We start from the raw sequence: 25,354 nt of genomic DNA, 5'->3' as shown, positions 1-25,354 counted from the left end.
TGGGACCTAATCAAACTTACAAGCTTTTGCACAGCAAAGGAAACCATAAACAAAAAGAAAAGACAACCTACAGACTGGGAGAAAATATCTGCAAATGATGCGACCAACAAGGGCTTAATCTCCAAAGTATACAAACAGCTCATACAACTCAACAACAACAACAAAATAACTGAATCAGAAAATGGGCAGAAGACCTAAATAAACATTGCTCCAAAGAAGAAATACAGATGGCCAATAGGCACATGAAAAGATGCTCAACATTGCTAATCATTAGAGAAATGCAAATCAAAACTACAGTGAGGTACCACCTCACACCCGTCAGAATGGCCACCATTAAAATGTCTACAAATAACAAATCCTGGAGAAGGTGTGGAGAAAAGGGAACCCTCCTACACTGTTGGTGGGAATGTAAGTTGGTGCAGCCACTGTGGAAAAACAGTGTGGAGGTTCCTCAAAAAACTAAAAATAGAATTACCATATGATCCAGCAATCCCACACCTGGGCATATATCTGGACAACTCCATTTTGAAAAGATACATGCACCTCTATGTTCATAGCAGCACTATTCACAATAGCCAAGACATGGAAACCACCTAAATGTCCATCGGCAGATGAATGGATAAAGAAGAAGTGGTAGCTACATAGCACAGGGAGATCAGCTCGGTGCTTTGTGACCACTTAGAGGGGTGGGATAGGGAGGGTGGGAGGGAGATGCAAGAGGGAGGAGATATGGGGATATATGTATATGTATAGCTGATTCACTTCGATGTACAGCAGAAACTAACACAACATTGTAAAGCAATTATACTCCAATAAAGATGTTAAAAAAATAATTAATTTTTAAAAAGTGGTACCTATATACAATGGAATATTACTCAGCCATAAAAAAGAATGAAACAAAGCCATTTGCAGCAACATGGATGCAACTAGAGATTATCATACTAAGTGAAGTAAGTCAGAAAGAGAAAGACAAATACCATATGATTTCACTTGCATGTGGGGTCTAAAATATGACACAAATGAACCTATCTATGAAACAGAAACAGACTCACGGGCATAGAGAACAAACCTGTGGTTGCCAAGGGGAGTGGGTTGGGCGAGGGATGGAGTGGGAGGTTAGGGTTAGCAGATGTAAGCTTCTATATATAGACTGGGTAAACAACAAGGTCCTACCGTCTAGCACAGGAAACATATTCAATATCCTATGATAAGCCATAATGGAAAAGAATATAAAAAAAAAGAATGTACATATATATGTACCACTGATTCACTTTGCTGTACAGCAGAAATTAACACAACACTGTAAATCAACTATACTTCAATTAAAAAAAATATTGATTAAAAATAAATCTGGGGGCTTCCCTGGTGGCGCAGTGGTTGAGAATCTGCCTGCCAATGCAGGGGACACGGGTTCGAGCCCTGGTCTGGGAAGATCCCACATGCCGCGGAGCAACTAGGCCCGTGAGCCACAATTACTGAGCCTGCGCGTCTGGAGCCTGTGCTCCGCATCAAGAGAGGCCGCGATAGTGAGAGTCCCGCGCACCGCGATGAAGAGTGGCCCCCGCTCGCCACAACTAGAGAAAGCCCTCGCACAGAAACGAAGACCCAACACAGCCAAAAATAAATAAATAAATAGCGTTCCCTTTAAAGAAAAAATCTGACACGGGATTTCCCTGGCGGTCCAGTGGTTAAGACTCCACGCTTCCAACGCAGGGGGTGCAGGTTCGATCCCTGGTTGGGGAACTAAGATCCCACATGCCACAGGGCGCAGCCAAAAAAACAACAACAACAACAACCTAAGATATGTGCCTTTTACAATATCTAAGTTACAGCAATAAAGCATTAAAAAGAAAAATCTGACTCCATTTTAGTTCTGACCTTTTACTTTAACTCTGTGCTCCTGTTGTCTGTGCTTAGACATACTGACTGCACCTTTTGTAAAAGGATGTTGCCTATAGCTTGAAATATACAGAATAGCCTGACCGTGACCTGACCTGACAGAGAATAACATTTGTTTTCTTGGAGGTTTACAGGAACATCGTGACCCGACCTTGACCTGACCTACTTGGACAGACGCACGAACAAATGATCTGGCACCAGGCCCCTCCCTCACCTGGCCTTTAGAAGTGCTTTGCTGAAATGCTTCAAGGAGTTTGGGCTTTTTAAGGCACGAGCCACCTGTCTCTTTGCATGGCCCTGCGATAAACATTTCTCTGCTCCAAACTCCAACGTTTCGGTACTGTTTGGCCTCACTGTGCCTTGGGCACGTGGACTTACGTTGGGTGGTAACACATTTACAGAGGAGCCTTACCCATGGCTCGCTCCTGACAGGCAGAATTATCTGGTGACTTATTAAAATATAACTCATGAAGGTCACTGTGTCCTCAGCCCAAGGCCAAACCTTGATGGGCAAGCCTTCAGCCTTCGCACAGCCGCCCTGCCGATATGGAACCTGAGGTCCAGAGATGGTCACTCAGAATCTCAAGGGCACAGCGGGGTCTCCAGCTACACAAGCTGCTCTGCCAGGGACACTCTTTGCCCGTTCCCCCCCCCGCCGCCCCCCCCCACCTTGTTAATCCCTAGTCATCCTGCAGAGCTCAGTGCAGACACCTCCTCCAGGGAGCCTCCCCAGATTCCTCCCCTGTCTCCTGAGCTGAATCAGATCCCTCCTCTGGCCCCCCACAGCTGCCTGGTGTCCCCCATCGTAGCTTTGGCCACCCTGTGTCATTAGCTCTGCTGGGCTGACAGCCCCATGAAGACAGAAAAGCCAGGAGAGCACGAGAGTGGGGAAGAGAGAGTAAGAACTTGGGCTGGGGCTTCCCTGGTGGCACAGTGGTTCAGAATCTGCCTGCCAATGCAGGGGACACGGGTTCGAGCTCTGGTCCGGGAAGATCCTACGTGCTGCGTAACAACTAAGCCCGCGTGCCACAACTACTGATCCTGCGCTCTAGAGCCCGTGCGCCACAACTACTGACCCCGCGCGCCACAACTACTGAAGCCCGTGCACCTAGAGCCCGTGCGCAATGAGAGGCCACCGCAGTGAGAAGCCCGTGCACCACAACGAAGAGTAGCCCCCATTTGTTGCAACTACAGAAAAAGCCCACGCACAGCAACAAAGACCCAATGCAGCCAAAAATAAAAAACAAACAAACAAAAAACAAAAAGAAAAAACGCCATTCACTTAAAAAAAAAAAAAAAGAAAAAAGAACTTGGGCTGTATCTCAAGGATTTAAAACCCCAAAGCAGGTCTCCTGTGGAGGGCTGGCAGTGGGCGGGGCACTGCTTATTATTCCACATTTGGGATCAGAGTTTGGCTGGCTCTGTCTGCAACTATGTTGGGTGGGGACCCTGGTCCTGCCTTTAACGCACTGAGAGAGCTGAGGAGAGGGACTGCCCTTCTCAGAGCCTCAGTTTCCCCCTATATAACATAGGGCCTGTGCTAGCACTGCCAATGCTCCCTTACTGGCTCTAGAGGGAATGAGCTCCCCGTCGAGGGGAGGATCCAAGCAGGAAGGTTCCTCTGTGGGAAGAGTTGCTGTTCAACGGCGCTTTGAGATGCCCCAAAGGAGCCAAGGAGGGCCTTTATCTGCCCTGGGGCCGGGCCAGGAAGATTCCAGGAGGCCTCTGTCTGACAGCTCCTGGTGGGCCGGGTCTGCAGCCAGAGGGAGGCCCCGGTGCTGCTCTTCTCCCACCTACTTCCGGGCCCTGTGCTTCAGACCCACTTGTCGCTGTGTGGCAGCTGGGTGATGGGGGTGGTCTCCACACACATCTGCACCTCAGGACTCCCAGACCCCTACAGTCCCCGGGAGTTCTAGCCATCTGTCACCAGGTCGTGGGTGGGGTGCAGGCTGGGGCAGGGGCAGCCGGGGGTGGGGGAGGGCACAGATGAGGATCTTTCCGTACCCCGCCTGCCTGAGCCTCCCACAGGCCTGTCACAGCCTGAACTTGGCTCCATGGGGCAACAGGAGGCTGGGTGGGGGGTGGTCAGTAACTGTAGCCAGGCGGAGCCCCGACCCAGCCGAGCCCCGGTCCCAGCTGAGCCCTCATCCCGACTGAAGAGAAGGGGAAGTTGGTGACTGGGGTTCATGGGGGGCATTTGGGGCTCCTGATCACCGACACTCTGCCCACCCGCACCCCTCCAGCAAGTCCTGTCACTTCACAGGGACTGGTGATGACACCCATGTGTGTAACTGAAACACAGGTTACCTGCTGCCCATCCAAATCCCTCACTGGACCAGCCTAGTGAGTTCCGGCCCCGCCCAGATATCACCCCTGGCGGCCAAGGGGCACACCTGACCGTGTCCTCTCCCGGTGATTCCCCCCACCGCCCCTAACATCCTCCTTCTCAGAGTCCTCCTGCCACTGTCCCTCCCATCATTTAGTTTTATGGCCTCAAATCCACTTGTTCTGCCTACGATTTTTGTTTTTTTTACATTTTAAAAATAATTAATTAATTTTATTTTTGGCTGCGTTGAGTCTTTGTTGCTGTGTGCGGGCTTTCTCTAGTTGTGGCGAGCAGGGGCTACTCTTCGTTGCAGTGCGCGGGCTTCTCATTGCAGTGGTTTCTCGTTGCGGAGCATGGGCTCTAGGCGTGCGGGCTTCAGTAGTTGTGGCACGCAGGCTCAGTAGCTGTGGCTCGCGGGCTCAGTAGTTGTGGCTCACGGGCTCTAGAGCGCAGACTCAGTAGTTGTGGCGCACGGGCTTAGTTGCTCCACGGCATGTGGGACCTTCCTGGACCAGGGCTCGAACCTGTGTCCCCTGCATCGGCAGGTGGACTCTCAACCACTGCGCCACCAGGGAAGCCCCCTGCCTACGATTTAATTTCAGACTTTGTTGACATTTTTGCCTGCTTCACACAGCTGGGAAGTGGAGCACAGGGTGGGAGTGGAGGGGGCTGGCATTTGAACCAAGGCCTCCTGGCCTCAGGCCGGACCAAACACCAGGCCCTGGGGTCCAGCCTTTGGGGGCCAGAGGAAGCCCCTGCCCAAAGCCAGAGAGAGCCGAGAGACTTCCTGACTCTCTCTGGGGGAGGCTCGCCTGGCCAATGCCAGGTGGGGCCTCCCTGGAAAGAGGTTGGTGCCAGGGCCAAGAGTGGGGGACCCCAGGGACCCCCCCCCACCTCAGGCTTGACCTGAGGACCAGCATGGCGGGGGCGAGGTGGGGCCGTCTGTGCCCCCAGCCCTGGCCTCTGCCCGCATCGGACCCCTAGCGCGTTGCTCAGCCTGGGCTGGTGGGTGAGGGAGCTGCCAGCCCGCTGGAAATTGCACTCCCTGGGGCCTCAGGCTGTGAGCCAAGGGGCAACTGGCGGCTCAGGAGGAGGCCCCCAACCCCGCCCCAGCCTGGGATGGGTGAGAAACGAACCACACGTGCGATGTGGGACCAGGATGGTGCTTGGGTACGAGGAGGGGTGCCCTGGTGTCTCCTGATGTTGGCCCCGGTGGCCGGGGCCCAAGGAGGGTTCCCATTCCCCTCCGAGCCTCGTACAAACTTCCAGAAAGAGGGAGACAGAGAGGGAGTCAGCTGCCAGGCATCAGCTCAGTTGGAGGTGGCGACCACACTGTACCCACTGGCCCTGCCCCAGCCTGCAAGGAAACCCTGGCCTGGTCCCCTGAGGGCCCCGTCTGCCTCCCAAGATCCTGGCTTGTAGCCAGCCCGTGGGGAGGGCTCCAGGTGTGAGGTGTGCGTGGCAGAGGAGCCATGGGCCCGGCGAGGCTGGCTCAGACCCGGGCTCACTGGTGGGCTTGGCACTGCAGCCGCCCACCTCACCCACCAGTGCCCCCCCACCCCCATCCTGGGGCCTGGCTCCAGTCAAAGGCATCACAGGGGTCCCCGGGTGTCCGCTGAGGCTCAGAGAGTGCCTGGACTTCACCTCTGCCCCCAACTCAGTCTCCCTTGGCAAAGCAGCAATTTCCCCCAGCCCCAGAAGGTTCTGGAATGTTCAGGAAGGCCTCATTTAACGTCAGAATCCACCTGCAGCCCCTAAGCGGCAGAGCTGGGCTGCCATCTGGCCTCAGAGCTCTTGACTCCAGGAGCTTTGGAGTCTCTCTGGCCGGCAGCTGTGTGACCTTGGGTGAGTGGCATAGCCTCTCTGGGCCTCAGTCGTGTCATCTGCAAAACGGAGCCCATGCCAATATCCTCTTCAGGTGATTATCCTCCCACACCTTCTCTGCAAGGCGGGATTGTGGGCAGGGGCTGGAAACCCACAGGCCTGGGTCTCAGTTTCCCCTCTGATGGTATTTTAAAGGATATGGCTTCTCCCTGCCCGGCGTCATGGTGCTGGGGACTGCTGTGTGCAGAGGGGAGCGGGGGAACTCAAGGTGACAGAAACCTGTCATCCCTGTGCTGCCCGCCCCCAGCCTCTCTTCACCCGGGCCCCCTGGCACGTTGGGGTCTGCCTGCCCCGGCACCCCAGCCCGGCCGGGTTCATGGGGCTTAAATTTCAGCCTGTGGTGGGTTGAGGAGGTAGGGGCCGGACACACTTCATTTTTCAATTTCTGGAAATGAAAGCTGTAGGGCCACCTATTGTCGAGCGGAAAAAAGCCTGTTGCAAAATCCTGTGAGAAAAAAACAATAGCGCCTAGGTGCACTGCTGCTGCCCAGACAGAGAATTCCAGGGGCTACGCGGGCGGGCCGAGAACAAAGGGCCTTTTCTCTCTCCCTGGAAAGTCTGGTGGAGTGTATGTGGCAGTTTCGGGGTCAGAAAAGCCAATGAAGGTGTTTTGCAAGAAAGAAAACGGTTCGGAGAAGATCTGTCGGGACAAGGAGCCAGAAGAGCATACATTTTGTTGGTTTGTTTTCGGAGGATGTTTTCCAATTTTCTAAGACACCTGTCCCTCCACTGGCAAAACACTGAGCCAGGAATGCTGGCAACCTGGGCACCGGGCCCGGCCCTGCAGGAAGCATATGGAGATGCCATGTGGGGAAGGTGTGCCCAGAATTCCCCCACCCCCCTGCCCCCATCACTACTGGCGGTCTCCAGAGAGCAGCAATTTCCCCCAGTGCAGGCTCTCCAAATGTCCCGGAAGTCCTCATTTACAGTTGGAATCCCACCTGCAGCCACTTGGATCTCAAAAGACCAGCTGCAGCCTCTGGCCCAGCCCCTCGGCCTGCAGGGTGACAGTTCCGGGGATGGACCTCAGAACGAGGGGAAGAGTCAGGCAGGAGAATGTCAGGCCACATCAGGCTCATCCTCTGCTCCGGACCTTCTCGTGGCCCCCACCGATTCCCGAGGCAGAGCCCACAGGTTCTGCTGCATCTCCCCCAACTCGTGTCCTCACTGTTCATGCCCCAGGACCTTTGCACGTGCTCTTCCCGCTGCCTGGAACTCCCTCTACCCTGACAGCCACCTGATTCCCTCAAATAACTCCCTCTCAAATCACTTTATTTCTAACTGCCCTCTGCCAGCACTCCCCGTCCCCTTTCCCGCTTTATTTTTCTCCACAGCAATGACTACCATTTAACTGGACCATGTATTTGACTTATTTCTGTGATTTACTGTCTCTTGCCTCTCTCCCCAACCGGAATGTCAGCTCCATGAGGGATCTTGGTCTGCTTTGTTCCCTGCTGAGCCCCAAGCACCCTGAACAGTGCCTGACATACAGGACAGCCTTAATAAACACGTCTCGAATGAACAAATGAATGAACAATATTAAGCACGGTGGAAAAATTCTCCTGTTTCCTGGCTTGTCATTGCCTTACCCAAGACTGGGAGTCCTGTGGAGGCAAGGCCTGGGTCTCCAGCAGGACTTGGCACTCAGTAAATAGGTGCTGAATAAATGACGGCGCTGGGAGTCCCCACAGACAGAAGCTTGGACTCTTACTCGGAGAACTGTAAACAAAGACTCCGGGCGACGCTGGACTTTGGAGCAGGAGTGACTCTTGTCCACCCTTTTCCCTGCGCCCACCCCCGACTGCCCCTGGCCACGGGCTGTCTCCAAGGGGCCTACAGGTGAGGTGGTCCTGACCCTGGGCAACACGGGGCGGGCGACATGGGGCTCGGAGGGAGCCGTATGGCAGGCACAGGCAGGCAGCAGGCGGGAGAGGAATGCTCTGGCCGACAGGAATGAATAAACAGGCTCCTTGGATGTCAGAGGTTGGGGGGTGGGGGACGCCTTGAACCTCATGCTTGGCTGAGGATGTTTGGACAAGGCAGGCGGCCAGGTGGTGTCATCAGGGCTAAAATTAGCCTCTGATTCCCGCTTAACCCCTCCCTCCTGGGCCAGGAGGCCGGGACAGGCCATCACTTCAGTGAGCACTAACTTTGTGCCAGGCCAAGCTCCTCTGTTACATGAATGCATTGAATCCTCTCAATGACCCCGACAGTCGGTACTATTATTAGCAGTATTATTATTAATCCCCATTTTACAGGTGAGGAAACTGAGGCACGGAGAGAACACTTGGTGTTCTCACAACTCGCATGGGGCAGGGTTGGGATTTGAACCTGGGCTTCGGGGACGGTGCTCTCACCATCGGAGCCTTGCTGAAGGCTGGGGGACACAACAGAGACCCCACGCAGTGGGTACTTGGGGGCGGTGGGCACACGCCCCCCCCCCTTTCCTCTCCCCCAGAGACCTCTTCAGAGCCACAATTTCAGCATCCAAATTCAAATATGTCCACTGCGGTTGGCAGCTAGATGCGGCCTCAACTTCCCCCATCCACACCTGGGCCCTGATCCCAGGCCCCCCGGAGCCCCAGGTCCAGCACCTCAGAGGGAGACACACCTGACAGGGAGGCCCCCAGGGTCCCGCGGGGCCGGGGTCCCTCTGATCGGTCAGTGCGGATCAGCATCTGGGTGTTTGCCCATAACGCAGGAAGGCCAGCCGAGGCCTGCTGTTCACCCAGGCAGGATCAGGAAAGGGCTGCCAGAGAGAATCCAGCTGAATCTGAACCTCAGGTAGAAAATTAATCATGTTTTGGTGTAGGTATATCCCACGTATTGCGTGGTACATTGCCTATTGGGAGTTCAAACTTCACCGGCCGTCTGTATTTTTATTTGCTTAATCTGACAACTTTAGCTCCCCAACGCCGCGCAGGCAGGCTACGAGGAGGTTAGATAAGCCACAGGAGGCGCTGGGTGGTGAGGTGACTCCTGCCCAGCTCCTCAGGGCTGGAGTGGAGGGAGGACTGCTTGGGGGAGGAGGTGCGGGAGGAGCTTCGGGGCCTCTCTTCCCCACCCCCACCCCTCCAGGTCCTGCCTGCTTCGCCCATTATTCATTTTTAGTGATGGTCACTGGGGCAGAGTGTGGGCAGGGAACACCTGGGCCTGAGGCTCCCGCAGCTGGCGGCCTCACTAATGGGGACTAGACGGTGAGTGAGGGCGGGGGGGGGGGGGGGGGTCCCTGCCCACCAGGGGTCTGGCCTGGGGCAGGGGCAGGAAGCAGACCCCCACCGCACCCTGCCATTTCCTTTTGCACTGAGACGGGAGACCAGGGACTGCATCTCTGGATGCTTTTACCTGATTCCACCACCACCCAGGCCAGGTCCTCCTGGGCCCCCGAGTTCCAGATGCTCAGGGGCGGGGCGGAGGGGGTGCTGCTCTGGCCCTCCTGGCCTCCTCCCACCCTCTGGTTCCCCACGTGCCTGCCTGGCCCAGTGTGGTACCCATGGGGGTTACTGAATCCTCACAGCCAAGCTACGCTGCGGAGTGGCAACCGAGGCCGGGAGAAGGGGCTGACTGGCCACCAGTGGCAGAGCTGGGACTGGAACGTAGGACCTTCTCCCACCAGAGTCGGTGCTCTTGGCCACGTCCCTTTCCCTCTTACTTCTGAGCCATCTTCCATGCTGTTCCTCTGGCCTGGGTTGCTCTTTTCTCCTTCTCCTGGAAAGCTCCTATACATGCTTCAGTACCCCTTTCTCCCTGGACACCCAGGCCAGGTCAGGTGCCTCCTCTGGGTCCCCCCTGCGCTGTGCCTGTGCAACCACATTACAGCCCTGGTCAGCACGAGCTATAACTGCCTGCTCACGTGTCCGTGTCCACCACTGGACTGTGAGCCTTGGGAGGGTAGACTGGGTCTGTCTTGGTCATCGCTACGTCCCTAGTGCCCAGCACAGGGCCTCGGACACTGCAGGTGGAAGTGCTCTGGAGTTAGTCACAGGGTCTTGGCTCTACCCCCATTTGTTGTGTGACCCTGGGTTTCCTCATCTGCAAAATGGGGTACTAGCACCTCCTTCCTAGCCTGAATCGTACAAGAGATGTTGGAACCATGCTTGGCTCCCAACAGGAGGCCCAACAAAGGTTTATCTAAACATTTAGGCAAATTAAAACCACAACGAGGGGGCTTCCCTCGTGGCGCAGTGGTGAAGAATCCGCCTGCCCACGCAGGGGACACGGGTTCGAGCCCTGGTCCGGGAAGATCCCACACGCTGCAGAGCAACTAAGCCCGTGCGCCACAACTACTGAGCCTGTGCTCTAGAACCTGCAAGCCACAACTACTGAGCCCACGTGCCACAACTACTGAAGCCCATCTGCCTAGAGCCCGTGCTCCGCAATAAGAGAAGCCACTGCAATGAGAAGCCCGTGCACCACAACGAAGAGTAGCCCCCACTCTCCGCAACTAGAGAAACCGTGCGTGCAACAACGAAGGCCCAACGCAGCCAAAAATAAATAAATAAAATAAACAAATTAAAAAAAAACAAACCACAGTGAGGTACAACTACACACCCACTGAAATGTCCCAAATCTGGAACACTGACAACATCAAACGCTGGAGAAGATGTGACGCAACAAAACTCAGGTTCATTGCTGCTGGGATGCAAAATGGTCCAGCCGCTCTGGAAGGCAGTTTGGCGGTTTCTTGCAAAATGAAACGTACTCTGACCATAGGACCCAGCACTCACCCTCCTTGGAATTCACCCAAAGGAGTGGAAAACTGACGTCCACACAGAAACCTGCACATGAATATTTATGGCGGGTTTATTCATAATTGCCAAAACTTGGAAGCAACTCAGATGTCCTTCAGCAGGTAAACGGATAAACAAAGTGTGGCACATCCAGACAATGGGAATGTTATTCAGTGCTAAAAAGAAATGAGCTATCAGTCCATGACAAGTCATGGAGGAAGCTTAAATGCACGTTACTAAGTGAAAGAAGCTGATCTGAAAAGGCTACAGACTTTGATTCCAACTACAGGACATTCTGGAAAAGGCGAAACTACAGAGACAGGAAAAGGATCAGTGGTGGCCAGGGGTGGCCGAAGGAGGGCTGAGTAGCCGGAGCACAGAGGATTTTTCGGGCAGTGAAACTACCCTGCATGATGATATAATGGTGGATACCTGTCGTCACACATCTGTCCAAACCCATAGAATATACACCACCAAGTATGAACCCATATCCCAATGTTCATAGCAGCACTGTTTACAACAGCCAAGACACGGGAGCAACCTAAATGTCCATCGACAGATAAACGGATAAAGAAGATACGGTATATACATGCATACAGTGGAATACTGCTCAGCCATAAAAAAAAGAACGAAATGATGCCATTTGCAGCAACATGGATGGACCTAGAGATTATCATACTCAGTGAAGTATGTCAGACAGCAAAAGACAAATACTATATGATATCATTTATATGTGGAATCTAAAAAAATGATACAAATGAACTTACTGACAAAAGAGAAATGGATTCACAGACATGGAAAACAAACTTGTGGTTACCAAAGGGGAAAGGGGAAGAGAGATAAATTAGGAGTTTGGGATTAACAGATACGCACTACTAAATATAAAATAGATAAACAACAAGGTCCTACTGTATAGCACAGGGAACTATACTCAGTATCCTGTAATAACCTAGAAGGGAAAAGAATATGAAAAAGAATATATAACTGAATCACTTTGCTGTACACTGAGACTAACACAACGTTGTAAATCAACTATACTTCAACAGAAAAAAATCATATCTTTAGATAACCAAAAAAAAAGAGTGAACCCTGATGCCAACTATGAACTCCAGTTTATAACAATGTATCAGTATTAGTTCATCAAATGTGACAAATGGAGCACATTAACATAAGACGTTAATAATAGGGGAAACGGTGCCTGCCCGCTGGGGGAGCAAGGTGCTATATGAGAACTCTGCGCTTTCTGCTTAATTTTCCTATAAGCCTAAAACTGCTCTAAAAATATCAAGTTTATTACTTAAAAAAACTTTCAGGGACTTCCCTGGTGGTCCTGGTTAAGACTCCACGCTTCCATTGAAGAGGTCGTGGGTTCGATCCCTGGTTGGGGAAGTTCTGCATGCCACGGTGTGCGGCCAAAAAAAAAAAAAAAAAATTTTTCAGGAAGGGTGTGAGTATATTGACCCACATGCACAGTGACTCTCATTACAGGTTTTGCATCACATCGCTGTTTATACCAGGGAATGTGCTTTAACGCAGATAACAAACAATTCAGCCACAGGAGGGAATATTACACAGCCGTTAAAAGGCCAGAGACACTTCTTAATGGAAAGAAATCTGGGACCTATTGTTGGGAGGAAATCGGATGGGTTGCAAAACAGCTGGGACTGACAGTGTGATGCCGTTTCTGTGAGGGGAAAGGAAAAATATACAGATGCGCTTGTTTGGGTGAGAAACACTGCAGGAAGGAGAAACAAGAAACCGGCCAGCGGGCTCTGGGGAGGCTGGGTGGCTGGTGTCTTTCCTGAACACCCTTTGGTATATTTTATACTGTGTGGCCTGAGTCTGTTTTACCTATTGAAAAAAAAAAAAAAAACTTGTAAAACACATTTTAAAAAGACTTCTGTGGGGACTTCCCTGGCGGTCCAGTGGTTAAGACTCCACACTTCCATTGCAGGGGGCATGGGTTCGATCCCTGGTCAGGGAACTAAGATCCCACATGCTGAGAGGCACGGCCAAAAAGTTTAAAAAGAAAAAAAGGCTGCTGTGAAAAAAAAAAGGGCAAAATAAAAGCGTTTGGATGGACTTTAAAAGAAGGTGGATTTGTGGGGGGAATTTTAGGCCAGGCCATGGGTTTGCCTGCAGCTGCTCCGTTTGGGCTGAAAGCCTCCCTCGGCCCCCGGAGCCTGGCCACCCCCCGGCTCACACCTTTGTTGCTCTGCATCCGGAGTGTTCAGAGCCCGCGGGGACCCCGGAGGTGAGATGTTGGCCGGTCTGGGGTCAGGCCTGACTGAGCCCCTCACACCTGGGCCGACCACCCAGCGTTCCGGGAAGGCCCTGGGAGGCGTGGCTGGCTCCGAGGAGGGACCTGTGAGTGCCAATGCGGGGCTGGGGGCCCAGCCAGACCTCTCTGGATGCCAAATCCAAGGAGGGCCAGAGTGGAGGAACGGAGGGTGGGTGACTGGAGGGGAGCTGCTGGAGGCCCCCGGGCAGCCCTGTGGCTGCTGCGTGCCTCAGTTTCCCCACAGGCAGTCACTCTCTGGCCCAGGATGCTGGAGATGGCCTGTATCCCGGGCACTGGGGGTTCCCCCTGGGTTCTGAGCCCTGGATTTCGAGCCAGACAAGGTGAGAGGGGGCAAAGCTCTGCCCCCCACTTCCAGAGCCCTGCAGCGACGACTAACCCGGCTTCGGGCTTCGAGGGTGGGGTGGTGAGGGTGGGCCGGGGCCTCACACCCCCACCAGAACCCAGGCAGGAACCCTCGGCTCTCCCTTCCCCGAGACTCCACCCTCCAGTCTCCTTCTCGCTCGTTCTAACCCTCCCCTTGGTGTGAGGACCCTGTGGGCGTGGCAGTGGGTGCCCCGAGGCACTCAGGGCCCCTGCTCCCTCCTGGAGCAGCCCTTTCCGGGGTGCTCAGACGGGCCAGGACCCGAAGCGCCTGCTATGGTGGATGCAGGATGGATTCCAAGGTGTCTGCCCTGACTTGCTGTGTCCACCTGGGAACATGCCAGGCTTTGGCCCTTCCTCTCTCTGGCTGGGTTTTGCGTCACCTTGGTTTTCTCTCTCGAGCACGGTTTTGTGTAAATCACTCTTATTCATTTACATGTTTCCTCATTTTACTGTTTTTTTTTTTTTTTTTTTACTGTTTTACTATTTCTTCCTCCAGACCAAAGGCTGAGTTCCAGGAAGGCAGGGGCCTCGTCGGTCTTGCTGGCTGATGGGATCCCAGGCCCGAGTCTCCGCCTGACACACGTAGGTGCTTGGAAAACACTTGTTAAGTCTTGCCTCCGAGACCCTCACAACACGGACGGTTCCTACCTGTCCCCGCCTCCCGCCACCCCACAGCAGCCATCAACTATGGGGGTGAAGTGAGTGGGACCCCGCCCAGAGCAGGGCTGGGCCACGCATTTACAGAGCCCTGCTGTGTTCCTAGGCTGGGTGCTGACATAACAACCAGGATGTGTCCCATGCTCCACTAAACAGTACACAGGAGGATGATGGGGGATTTGGAAGCTGGTAAGTGTGATGGACAAAAAGAGAAGAGGGTAAACGGTGTGTGGGGCACTGTGGGCTGGGCGGGGCACCATTTCAGTGGCGTGTCAGGGAGGCTTCAATGAGGAGGTGACATTTGAACTGAGAACTGAAGGAGGTGAGTTGGCGAGTTGCAGGGGACATCTGCGGGGAGAGAGGTCCAGGCAGAGGTCACAGCCCGTGCAAAGGCCCTGGGGCAGGACTGTGCCTGGCGTGTTGGAGGAACAGTGAGGAGGCCTGTGTGTCTGAAGCAGAGTGAGCGAGGGGGAGAGAGGGAGGAGGGGAGGGCAGGGAGGGGACAGGGCAGGTCGTGCAGGACCTTGTGGGCCACGGGGAGGACTTGGGCTTTTACCCCCAGGGAGGTGGGAGCCCTGGAGGGCTGTGGGCAGAGTGGGGACGTGACCTGACTCTGGTGCTGCCACTGGCTGTTGTGGGGAGGACAGACTGGGGGCGAGGGTGGAGCCGGAGACCAGGATGGGGGTGAGTACCTGGGTCCACGTGGTGCTGATGGGGGCCGGACCCGGGTGGGAGCTGCGGAGGGAGTGAGATGTGGGCAGACCCAGGATGGGCTCTGAAGGCAGAAGGGTGTGAAAAGGGGTGAGAGGGCAGAGGACCAGCCTCCAGGTCCAGCAGGGGCAAACGGCAGGCCTGTGGGGCCTCCTCGATAGCGTTGTGTGTCCTCCAGCCCACGTCCAACATAACTTTTTACAGGAATTTGTGACGGTATAATTTTGCTTTTAAGATCACTTGGCCGCGAGAACACCTCCCTTGTCCCACTGGGCTGCTTTTGTTCCTGCCACGGCGACCACATGGGAAGTCTTTGCCGACGATAGCTATAATAATAAAAGAACTAACACTGGGGACTTCCCTGGTGGTCCAGTGGTTAAGACTCTGCACTTCCAATGCAGGGGGTGCAGGTTTGATCCCTGGTCGGGGAACTAAGATCCCGCATGCCGTGCTGTGAGGCCAAAAGAATAAATAAAATAAAAAAAATAAAGAACTAACACTGAGTGCCTGCTGTGAGCCGGGCCCTGTGACGTCACCTCTTGGCACCTCAGTTTCCTCATCTGTAAAACAGGACTAATGTGAAGAGCTCACTCCCGGGGCTGTTGTCAGGATTCAACAAGCCCACAAAATGACAGCAACATCACCATCGACAAATGGGCCCTGCTGGCAGATGGCAAGTGCTCGAAGGGTTTTCTCCTTTTGTCTTACTTAGATGGCTCACATTTTCTCGGCTTGCAAAGAGCTCAGAGACCCGGCCCGGCCTGGAGGGCTGGGTCAGTCCTTGCAGCTTTGTCCCCACTGGCAAGTGTCCCCAGGGCTAGGGTCCTCGGGGAGGGAGCGCCCCACCACTGCCCCCAGGCCTGTATCGCTCACCTGCTGTGCCCTCTCCCAGGCCTTTGATCTTGCTCTGTCCTCTGCCTGGGACACCCTTCCCCTTTGTGCACGTCTGGAAAGACCTCTTCATGCCCAGGTCCTCCCTTCTCTGCCTCGTCCAGGAAGCCCTCCTATTGGCCCCTCCCTTCGCTAGTCCAGACTGTCTGGGGCTGGGGGTGGCTTCGTCGAGGCGGGGGATGAGTGTCTCTGGAAAGGTCCTCCACTGCCCCAAGTGGGGGCTGCTGTGGCAGGATGTGGGGTTCCAGGTCGAGGAGGAGGGGAACTGGATCCGCTGGACAGGGGCCGTGCCCCCGGGGCCTGTGTGTGGGGTGATGCGGGCCCCTCACAGCCTAGTACATAACGGCTGAGGGGTCTGGGGCTGCCTGGAGCCCGGGGAGCAGCTGCTCCCTCCTGCCCCATTCTGGGGGGGCCTGGGCCGTTGCTGGGGGCACTGCCCCAACACTGGCCGCCAGCCCGCAAAGGGCTGGGTGGGCGGCAGCACGGCCCTGGCCTGAGCTAGAGGGCAAAACCGAGGCCTGGAGGTGGGCTGGGGCTGGCTGGCCGTGAATGAGCTCTTCCTCCGCTCCGTGGGCCCTTGGACCCGGCACAGGGTTTGGGCTTCAGGACAGTGGGGGCTGAGGAAGGGTGTAGGGGGGAGGGGGGGCCTGGGTAGATCTGGTTCTGGAAGCTACTGCTGTGCGGGGGCTGGGAAGTGACCAGCTGCAGGGCCTTGAACAGGTCCTCCCGGCTCCAGCCCTTGGCGGCCCCGATGACGATCACAGGCCCTATTTACGGTGACGACGGGGCCACGCTACCAACTTGCCACCAACTCAGAGAACCTGTCGCCCCTGCTGCCCCGGGGCGGGACAGGCAGGGGGGCGGGACAGGCGGGAAGCCGTGAAAGGAGGGAGAGGCAGGCAGCAGGGATGGAACTTGACTTCTCCGCGGTCGGGGCAGGGCCACAGTGCCGGGGACCTGGGGTGGACCGAGCATGGTGGGCTCCGTCCCCTGCCAGCCACCGCAGGGACAGACCAGGCTGGTGCAGGAGCAGGGGACCCCGGCCGCCGCCTAGAGGGCAGGGAAAGGGCGCTTCCATGGGGTGTAGCTATTTTCCCTCTTCAGGGAACATCTCTGAGGGAGGGACCCGGTCATCCCCACTTCCCAGGTGGGGAAACTGAAGACAGAGCCAGGAAAGAACCAAATGTTGGGTTTCGAACGCAGGTCTGGGAGCCCAGAGCCCTCTTGGGCCCTCCCCTCCCAGTCCATGGGCCGGTGGGGCATCTCCACCCTCTCTCAAAGACCCCCAAGTCCAGGCTCGGGTAGCTAGGCCTGGACGCGACCCCGAGCCGGTGGCCGGTCCCAGGCCGCATGTGGACGCTGGCGTCCACTCCCTGGAGGGCATGCTGGACGAGGGGTCGTGTCAGCGTGGAGAGGCTCAGTGTGGCAGGTGGGGAGGCTGAGGGGCCTGGGCTGGGAGGGACCTGAATGGTTGTATGGCGACTGGGGACATAAGGAAATGGCGGTGAGGCCAGCCCAGCCAATGGCCGTGGGGCTGGGGCCCTGTGCTCTGCTTAACACCCGGATGAGCTATTAGCTGGGGTGGACAAAGGAGGAAAGCAAGGCTCCAAGCTTGGCTTTCAACCACATCCAGGCCCCCAAGAGAGGAGGAAGAGGAAGGAGGAAGGGGAAGGAGGGACGGGCCACACACCAGGGAGGGGGTGCGTGAGGGCTGCGACCAGCCTGGCCCGCTCCTGCCGCCCCCGGGCCACCTGCAGCGCCCAGACCCCTGCCAGGACCTGACCCCACCCTCACCCGACCCTGCTCCCTAGGGTGGGGCCCGGAGAGCCCTAATTTATGGCCCATCGAGGTATGCTGGAACATGCCGGGCCTTCCTTTCTGGCTTCCAGGAAGAACTGAGCCAGTTGTGCAGAACGCCCGGGACCAGGCCGTGCCAGCATTCCGGAGCCACCTAAATCACCAGACCTGACAGGCAGCAGCGGGCGGGGACCTCGAGTCCCTCTTCTCGTTGTTGCCGTGGGCGCCTGCCCTGAGGGCTCCCGGTGGCCTGTCACCCACCTGTCGGACGGGGACAAGGCTCCGGGGCCAGGCCGTCCAGGGCTCTCTGCTCCAACACCCAGGAATTTGGAAACAGGCCGTGCATGGGGCCTGGGCGTGTTTTCCACATGCTGTTGGCTTTGGGGGGAGGCCCAGAGAGGGGCCTGCAGGGGGGGCCGTAGGAAGGGCTGTGGGCAGCAGGGCCCAGTTCCGCCCCCCCGCCCCCCATGGGCTCCCGCCCACCAAGAGAACAGGCCGAGGCCCGCGGGCCCCTGCCCGACGCCTGCTCCCTCCTCCGGGCCCGTCAGGCACAGACCCAGACGCCGTATCTCCTGCCGCTTCCTCACTCCTCCAGCATCCGCCCTGCGGCCCTCACCAGCGCTGGCCTGTCACCCAGCCCTCCCCGGACAGGGCTGCACCCCAGAGAACAACGGAGCAGGGGAAACTCACACAGACATACACACAATTTATTATTTTTAGACGAATTTCAACCTGCCCAAAGTCCCAGGAGGCGGCAGGGCTCACACCTTGGGCTCTGCAAACACCTTCCAGCCCTCCAGCTGGCCCATCTTGACCAGGGCGGCCGTAATGCCCATGTACGCACAGGCGGCAGCTCCAATCCCGTAGCTGTGGGCTGTGAGAGCGGGGAGGCTGGCGTCAGGCACGCACGCGGGTGGCTCACCCATGCCCACCCGGGGCGCCGGCAGTGACCGCGAGAGGACGGCCCCCACTCCAAGCTCGGGTGGCCGGGACGAGCCCCCAGGCCCCCGGCCTTTGAAGACGGGCGTGGAAACTGAGGCAGGGACGAGGGAGGAGGGAGGCAGCAGTCCAGGCTGCTGGGTCCGGGGGCGGGAGGGGACGGATGGCGTGTTGGTTGGTCTCAGCTCGTGTCCTGGCTGAGCCTACCCTGTGGTCCGGGAAGCGGAGAACACAAGACGCCTGTGGCCTGAGAGCGGCCGCAGGGAGGGGGTCTGCCTGCTGGGCGCAGGGCTCACACCCCCATCGCAGGCTCAGGGGCGCTGGTCAAACCCAGACCCCAGCCAAGGTCTCGAAGCGAAGGCCAGGAGGGCGCGGGCCTTCTTCCTCGGCATCCTCCCTCTCTGCCCAGCTGGAACCGTCCATGGAGCACTCCCGGGCTGCTGGGCCCCAGGCCCAGCGGTTTATCTGCGTGTGGCCTCCGCCTGCCGCGCACCCCGCCCCGCCCAGGCGAGCAGAGCCGTCTGCTTCCTATTCCAGGCGGCTCCACTGTGCAAGGCTGGCCTGGGGCCCGGCCCACCTCCCACTAGGGAGGCATCCTAACTCCTGCTTCCCGGGTGCCCTCGGGCCACCTCATGCCCCCTCGGAGCCTCAGTCCCTGCATCTGTAAAGTGGGGATGGTGAGAGCGGCTCCCCTGCAGGGCCCTGGGTGCTGGGAGAGGGGCGGCAGCTCCAAGGCCAGCCCCACCTACTCCGTGCGTGCTCAGGGGCCGGCGGGGGAGACAGGCGGCGACCTCGTGTTCTCTGACAAGACGCGGCAGACAGAGGAGAGAGATACGAAGCGAGGGCGGGTGGGGGCCAGGATCACACGCCTTGGATCGTACGTGGGGGGTTAGAACAGCGAGAGGGGCCGCCGTGCTGACATCTGGGGGAAGGGTGTTCAGGCAGAGGGCACAGCCCATGCCGAGGCCCTGGGGCAGGACCGTGCCTGGTGTGCAGGGGGCACAGCAAGGAGGCCACGGGGCTGGAGCAGAGTGAGCGAGGCGGCGAGGGCAGGGAGGGGACAGGAACAGTCCGCGCGCGGGGCCTCGGGGGCCATGCCAAGTGTCACAGGCAGCCACGGGAAGGCGAGAGGGTGTGGCGAGGTGGGCGCGCGGTAGCTGTCTGGGCAGCAGCAGCTGAAACCACTGCTACGCTAGCCGGTGGCCAAGATTCAAAGGTGCTGGGAGCTCTCAGGGCAACAGCCGGCTCCGCAGCTGGACACGCGTTCTGCCTGCCCGCCGCCCCCACCGGGCCCAGGCCCAGGAGACAAGAGAGGGAGGAGGGGTGGCAGAGGTCAGGGGCGCGGGCTCACTCACTGCGCGCTCCCAGGGTCAAGCCTCCGGCGCAGCCTCCGAGGAAGTAGTTGAGAGGGTCGTCAGGCTTCTCGCGGACCTGGGCACTGATGCAGGAGGTGAGGCCGAATATGGCACCGATGGCGGCTGTAGGGGCAGAGGGGAGGGATGGGCCCTGAGTCTGAGTCAGGGGCCCAGACCAGCGCCGGGAGGGCCCCCGAAGAAGCCCAGTCGCCGGGCGGGCTCGCTCGCTCACCTGCGGTAAACGTGTACCGCCCTGTCCTCGCCACTCCGTCCAGGAAGGAGGCCGGGGTCTGGAGCGCCACGCTGTAGGCGGAGACAACGAGGCCTGTGGGCAGAGAGGGCGGGGAGGGAGTCAGACCCGGGCCCTGGCTGGGGGCAGGCCCCTCCCCATCCCACAGTGACTGCTCCCTTCGTCCTCACGGCAGCCACCAAGGCGGCTCCTGGCGCCACTGCTTGGCCCAGAAGGGGCTGTTTCAGGGCTCACCCGGGGTCCCACAGTCGATGAGCTGGGGCCCAAACCTGGCTCCGAGTCCTGGGCTCTCACCCGCCCCCTCCAGCCCCCAGGCATCCCCCCACCAAGGCCTGCAGAGTGCCACCTGCATCCCCCTGCCCTCGCTGGCCCCCCGCAGGGCATCAGCCCAGCACACGGCCTCCGCAAGGATGGGCTGGGGCCTTGGTGGCCTTGGTGGCTGCGCCGGCACCCTGGCCCTGCTCCCCACTCCCATGCCAGGCTCCATCCTCCCACAGGGCCCAGGGTTCCTTAGCAGAGGCTTGGAGGCTCGCTCCAGGGCCACCACGCCTCTTCCTCGCCACCGCCGGGCCCGTCCCTCGCCCCTGGCTGGCTCAGCCTTGCTACTCTCGTCAGCTCTTACATCTCTGCCGCCGCCCCGGCTGCCCTGCCCCTGACGTTGGCTTTTACGTGTGAGGGGCCCTGGTGGGGGCCAGGCCTGGAGCCAAGTGCCAGGTGGGCGGCCAGGCCCGAGGTCCTAGCCTGGGGCATCCTGAGGGAACGCTGACCTGGGCTGTGTGTGGGGGCCTGGGGTAAGGCTGGGGCAGCCTCAGGCAGCCTCCCCAGCCAGACCCTCTTCGGTGGACATTAGACCAAAGCCCAGCTGGCTGGCTCCAACACGGGGCTCCCCACCCTCCAGCTGACCCTGCTCGGGGCAGACAATGCACCCATCCTCTCCCGACAGACCACCAGGGTGAGCAGGCCGCCAGCACAGACCTCCTGGGGCCAGCCCACCCCAGACAAAACACAACTGCCACCTGCAGGGCGGCAAGGGCACCCACCGCCCCATTCACCCTCCTCGGGGCCCAATGGGCTCAGTCCCCTCTGATCCGTTGCTTCGTGGCGGGGCGGGGGGTGTCCTCAGAAAGGCAGAGCAACTTGCCCGATGCCACCTGGCAGAGCAGCCTGGAAGCCAGAAGGGTCTGACCCAAAGGCCAAGCGCCACCTTCACCGATGCCCCAGGGATGTGGGCCCCGCCAGGTCCCCAAGCCTGCAGCTTCTGGAGACCTCACAGCTTGCGTGCAGCCCTCACGTGACCTTCCTGGCTGAGCAGCGTTCCCCCCCAGCCCTGGCTGGGGTTCAGCTCACAAGAGCTGTGGGGAACTTTTCACACTGCACAGCGGGGGTAACCTTGAGAGCAACCCCGAGGAGGGCCAAGACGGCCACCCCACTTCGCAGACAGGGAAACTGAGCCCCAGGGACGACAGGAAAAGAGCCACATATACAGAAGGCTCCCTCACGCAAGGCGCCCGCCTGGGGACTCTCCAGATCGAATCCCTCCTGATCCCACGATGAACCCTAGTGTCCCTGCTCCCCTCAGAGCGGCTGAAGGCTGGGAAGGGGGGACGGGGCCGGAGTCTGGGGCTCCCCCAAGCCTGCACGGCCTGCCCTGGCCCAACAAACCCCCTTCCTCAGTCATTCTGTCACACGTCCCCACCCCCAAACCCCACCTTGTAAAGAGGCTGAATCAGAAGGGGCTCCCCATCCTGCCTGGGACCTGGGGAGGCATGATCTCCAGAGCTGGGCCAGGAACGAGGAGTTATGACCCCCTGCAGAAGAACCACTGACAAGATTCAGTGACGGTTCCCAAACCCAGTCAGGCAGTGAGTCCTGGCGGGGGAACCTGACTGGCCCCACCCCCATTTGCTTGCGGTCCTGGCTGAGGGACGCCCAGTTCACAGGCCACGTGGGACACAGAGTGCCCCACAATCCCAAGACCCCTCAGAAGTCCTTTACCTGCGAGCAGATGACCTGGAAGGCGCCGGACTATCCCAGGGTCAAGGACTGGCCCCCTCCCCCCAGCAATCATTCAGCAGGTGATGGGCCAGCCCACCCCCCCCCCCCCCCCGGGAGCCCACCTAACTCCTCAGACGCTGCAGCCACCCTCTCCAGCACTCGAGAGTCTCTACTGACTCGGCCCCTTCCACAGGCTCCCGTCACCCCCTCAAAAGGCCCCTCCCCAGCCCCTAGTTCCCCCTCAGCCTCCTGAAGTGACCGTCTGACACGGTGCATGTTCATTCATTCACAAACTGTAACTGTGGGCCCGCATACATTCATTCACTCATTTCCTGTGTACCTTCCCTCACTCATTAATTCATTCACAAGTCACTCATTCATTCATTCCTAGTTACTGCCCTGCCTTCCTCCCTTCCTTCCCTCACTCATTTGTTCCTCCGGTTATTGTGTTCCCACAGGGCGCTGGGCTGGGCTAGAGCCTGGCTCCCTGCCCTCCAGGGGCTCACCATCCCAGGGAAGCCAAGTGTGAAACGAGTTCCCTGGGTGGAGGGCTGAGGGGCGGCAGGGATGGAAGGAGCGGGGAGGTGAGGGAGGATCCAGGAGCACGTTTAACCAGGTCCTGAGTGTTGAGTGGAGTTGGTCAGTGAGAAAATGCGGGCGGGCAGAGTGAGTGACACACGCACACAGCGACGCCCTCGAAGACTCCTGGGGCCCCTGCAGGCCTCCTGGAAGCCAGTGACCACCCCCAAAACTGAGTCTCTCCACGACCACCCGACATAGTGCCTCTGTCAAAGGTTTCCACCTGCACCCCCTCAAACACCCTCCAACAAGCCCCCTCCAGGCTCCGTTCAAGCAGACGCCACAAAACCCGTCCCCTGGGGCTCCCCCTTCAGCCTTCCTGAAGACTCTTCATGAGGACCCTGGAGGCGCATTCCTTGCCCCAGTCACCCCCAGGAGCAGACCGGGATTTGCAGCCCGGCTCCCAAAGACCCCCGGGCAGTTCATCCACCTCTCTAACCTTCAGTTTCCGCCTCTGAGAAATGAAGATGATAATGGTGACTCTAACTAAATATGCAGAAAACGGTAGCGATGACTAGGTCCTAATGCAAAGCCTCTCAGTGCAGACTCAAATTCTGCCAGGCCCTGTTGTAGGAGCTGGAGATACAGAGGTGGCCCCCAAACCCATCATACCTATGTCTCACACTGAGATTGGGAAGGAGACTAGAAGAGGTGAGACTCCAGGGTCTCCCCTGCAGGGGACTGCCAGGGCTGTGGGTCCCCTCAGATTCCCCCAAGGCTACCCTTATGGTAGCTGCTGAGTCACTTCATTTAGCATCTCCGCAGCGCCCCTAAGACCCCTCTGGTGGCCCCCAATAAAAGTTTCAGATGTCTCTGACCACCCAGGTCTCCTGGATCCTACAAAGACCTCATCCCACTCCAGAACCTTCTCAAACTTCTGCCTTCAGACACCTCAGTAATAACCCACGATCCTCCCAAATTATCTCGAAGACACTCAGTTGTAAAGTCTCAGAACCTTTGACCAGCTTCTTTGACCCCGATAATGGCCCCGTCCCACTCCACCACTTCCCACTCCATCACTTTCCCAGAGCCTGGTGAGCGTTTCAACAATAACCTCAAAATGCCAGCACCCAGGGATTTTGACGACCCCAGTGACCAGCTTGTCACATGTACCACGACCTCCCAGGGCCCTCCAACCCTGTCACACCCATCCCCCCACAACGTCTATCTCACACCAGCGGTCCTCATGGCCGGCTCAGACACCCCGACGATGGTCACGTACCACTCCGCGAGATTCCCAGCCCCCATGGGACCCCCTCGGACTGCTCCCAGTGACCCTATGACCTCTCTGCGCCCTGTGAGTTAGTCCGACACCCCCACAAAGTCTATCTTGTACGAGAGCCCCCAGCGTCCCAAGGCCGCCCCAGACACCCCGACGATGGCCACTGCCACCCCGCGAGATCCTCAGCCCCTCCAGGACGCCCTCGGACAGCCCCCAGTGACCCGACGGCCTCCCTGCGCCCTCCGCCCTGGGGACCCGACGGGCGCTCACCAGTGGCGCCACCGATACTGGTGGTGGCGTAGGTCTTGCGGTGGCACTCGGTACCTTCGGGGATGTCCCAGTACTGGTGAAGAAGCCTCTTAGCCATGACGGAACACCCCGGGCCCCGCACCGCAAGACGCCCCAACTCCCAGCGCCCAAGGGCGGACACCACTGACTCTCGCGAGACTTCCTGGGCGGCGCGCTCAGCCTCTCTTGCGGGCGGGACGGCAACAAGCGAGCAACTTTATTGAGCGCCGCGGACGTGGACACGGGTCGCGCTCAAGCGCTGGAATCGGGACTGGCGTAAAGGAAGAGCGCGCGCAGCGCTGGCCGATTTCTGGAGGGGGAAACTGAGGTCGACCAGGATCAGTGAAGGCAGATGTCGCTAGTTCAGTTCAGAAGGTCCTGGGTTAGGAATGGTTTGACTCCCGGAGGTGGGGCCTAACTAGGGGCGGGACTATCAAAGGTACTAGGCCTATCCACATGCACAAACGAGACCGCGGGGCCGTACTCCACTTCATAGGAGAGAGACGTCATTATGGGGCGGGACGTGGCGGGATGTGGCCACTCCCAGCGCCAGAATCTGTGGGGAGGCTTGGTCACGCCCAGTGGCCAGTCTTAAGCCGGAGTCCGAACAGCGTGCGACTATTTGGGGGCGTGGTCAGGTTCAGGGGCTTAACGCGAAAGTGTCCAATCCCAGTGCTCGGATTCTTAGCGCGATGTGGTCTGTGCCCAGTTTGTGGCTAGTCCAACCCCTGGGCGGGATGAAGAATGCTCTAGGCTTGGGGCGTGGCCAGAGCCCAAACATAACCTGAAGGGCACTTGACCAATCCGGAGCTGTACGATTGCCTAAGGCGCAGGAACGCGGCCAATGAGAGAAGCGCAGCCTGTTCCACCAACCCGGAGCGTTAGCTTCTAAGTGGGGGGGTGGGGTGGGGGTGGGGTCTGTTTCGAGGGAATGACCAATCCTGTTGCCAGAGCCCGAACTGGGGCGCCGCCAGAGGACAAGGCCAACCTGGGGGCGTGGTTTGTTAAGACCTTGGCCAATCTTGGAGTTAGGCCGGGCTCAGGGGTGGAGTTTTGAGTTGCCGGAACCGGCGAGGGTGTTTGGGTTTGAGGAGGGCGAGACCCAGCCCTGGGGGCGGAGCCTAGCAGCGATCGCGGCCAATCACGCCGAAGCCCTGAACAAACCG

The 25,354-nt window shown here is 58.2% G+C and overlaps 1 protein-coding gene and 1 long non-coding RNA gene across 2 annotated transcripts; one reads left to right on the top strand and one right to left on the bottom strand.

Annotated features, from left to right (window-relative positions):
- Positions 1-7,836: 7,836 nt before the first annotated feature.
- Positions 7,837-15,316, top strand: LOC137759103 (uncharacterized). The gene is made up of 4 exons (XR_011073036.1): positions 7,837-7,948; positions 14,001-14,086; positions 14,268-14,350; positions 15,108-15,316. It is a non-coding gene; the product is annotated as an uncharacterized lncRNA (long non-coding RNA).
- A 2,935-nt stretch (positions 15,317-18,251) lies between these two features.
- NDUFA11 (NADH:ubiquinone oxidoreductase subunit A11) lies at positions 18,252-24,547 on the bottom strand. Its single transcript, XM_068535019.1, has 4 exons — positions 24,171-24,547; positions 20,087-20,179; positions 19,855-19,977; positions 18,252-18,434 (listed from the first exon to the last, which is right to left on the bottom strand). The coding sequence occupies exons 1-4, from the start codon at positions 24,265-24,267 to the stop codon at positions 18,322-18,324; spliced, it is 426 nt and encodes a 141-aa protein (XP_068391120.1). The 5' UTR covers positions 24,268-24,547; the 3' UTR covers positions 18,252-18,321.
- Positions 24,548-25,354: the final 807 nt, after the last annotated feature.

The sequence above is a fragment of the Eschrichtius robustus genome, chromosome 2, assembly GCF_028021215.1.
Source record: "Eschrichtius robustus isolate mEscRob2 chromosome 2, mEscRob2.pri, whole genome shotgun sequence".
Classification (NCBI taxonomy): domain Eukaryota; kingdom Metazoa; phylum Chordata; class Mammalia; order Artiodactyla; family Eschrichtiidae; genus Eschrichtius; species Eschrichtius robustus.
This window is presented reverse-complemented; position numbering and strand designations above follow the sequence as displayed.

Bases quoted from the DNA above. Each gene is read 5' to 3' on its own strand.
- NDUFA11 (XM_068535019.1), bottom strand. From the start codon at position 24,267: ATGGCTAAGAGGCTTCTTCACCAGTACTGGGACATCCCCGAAGGTACC. The intron at 19,978-20,086 runs GTGAGCGAGCGA...CTGCCCCTACAG, and splicing joins GCGGTACACGTTTACCGCAG to CCGCCATCGGTGCCATATTC. The intron at 18,435-19,854 runs GTGAGTGAGCCC...CCGCTCTCACAG, and splicing joins CTTGACCCTGGGAGCGCGCA to CCCACAGCTACGGGATTGGA.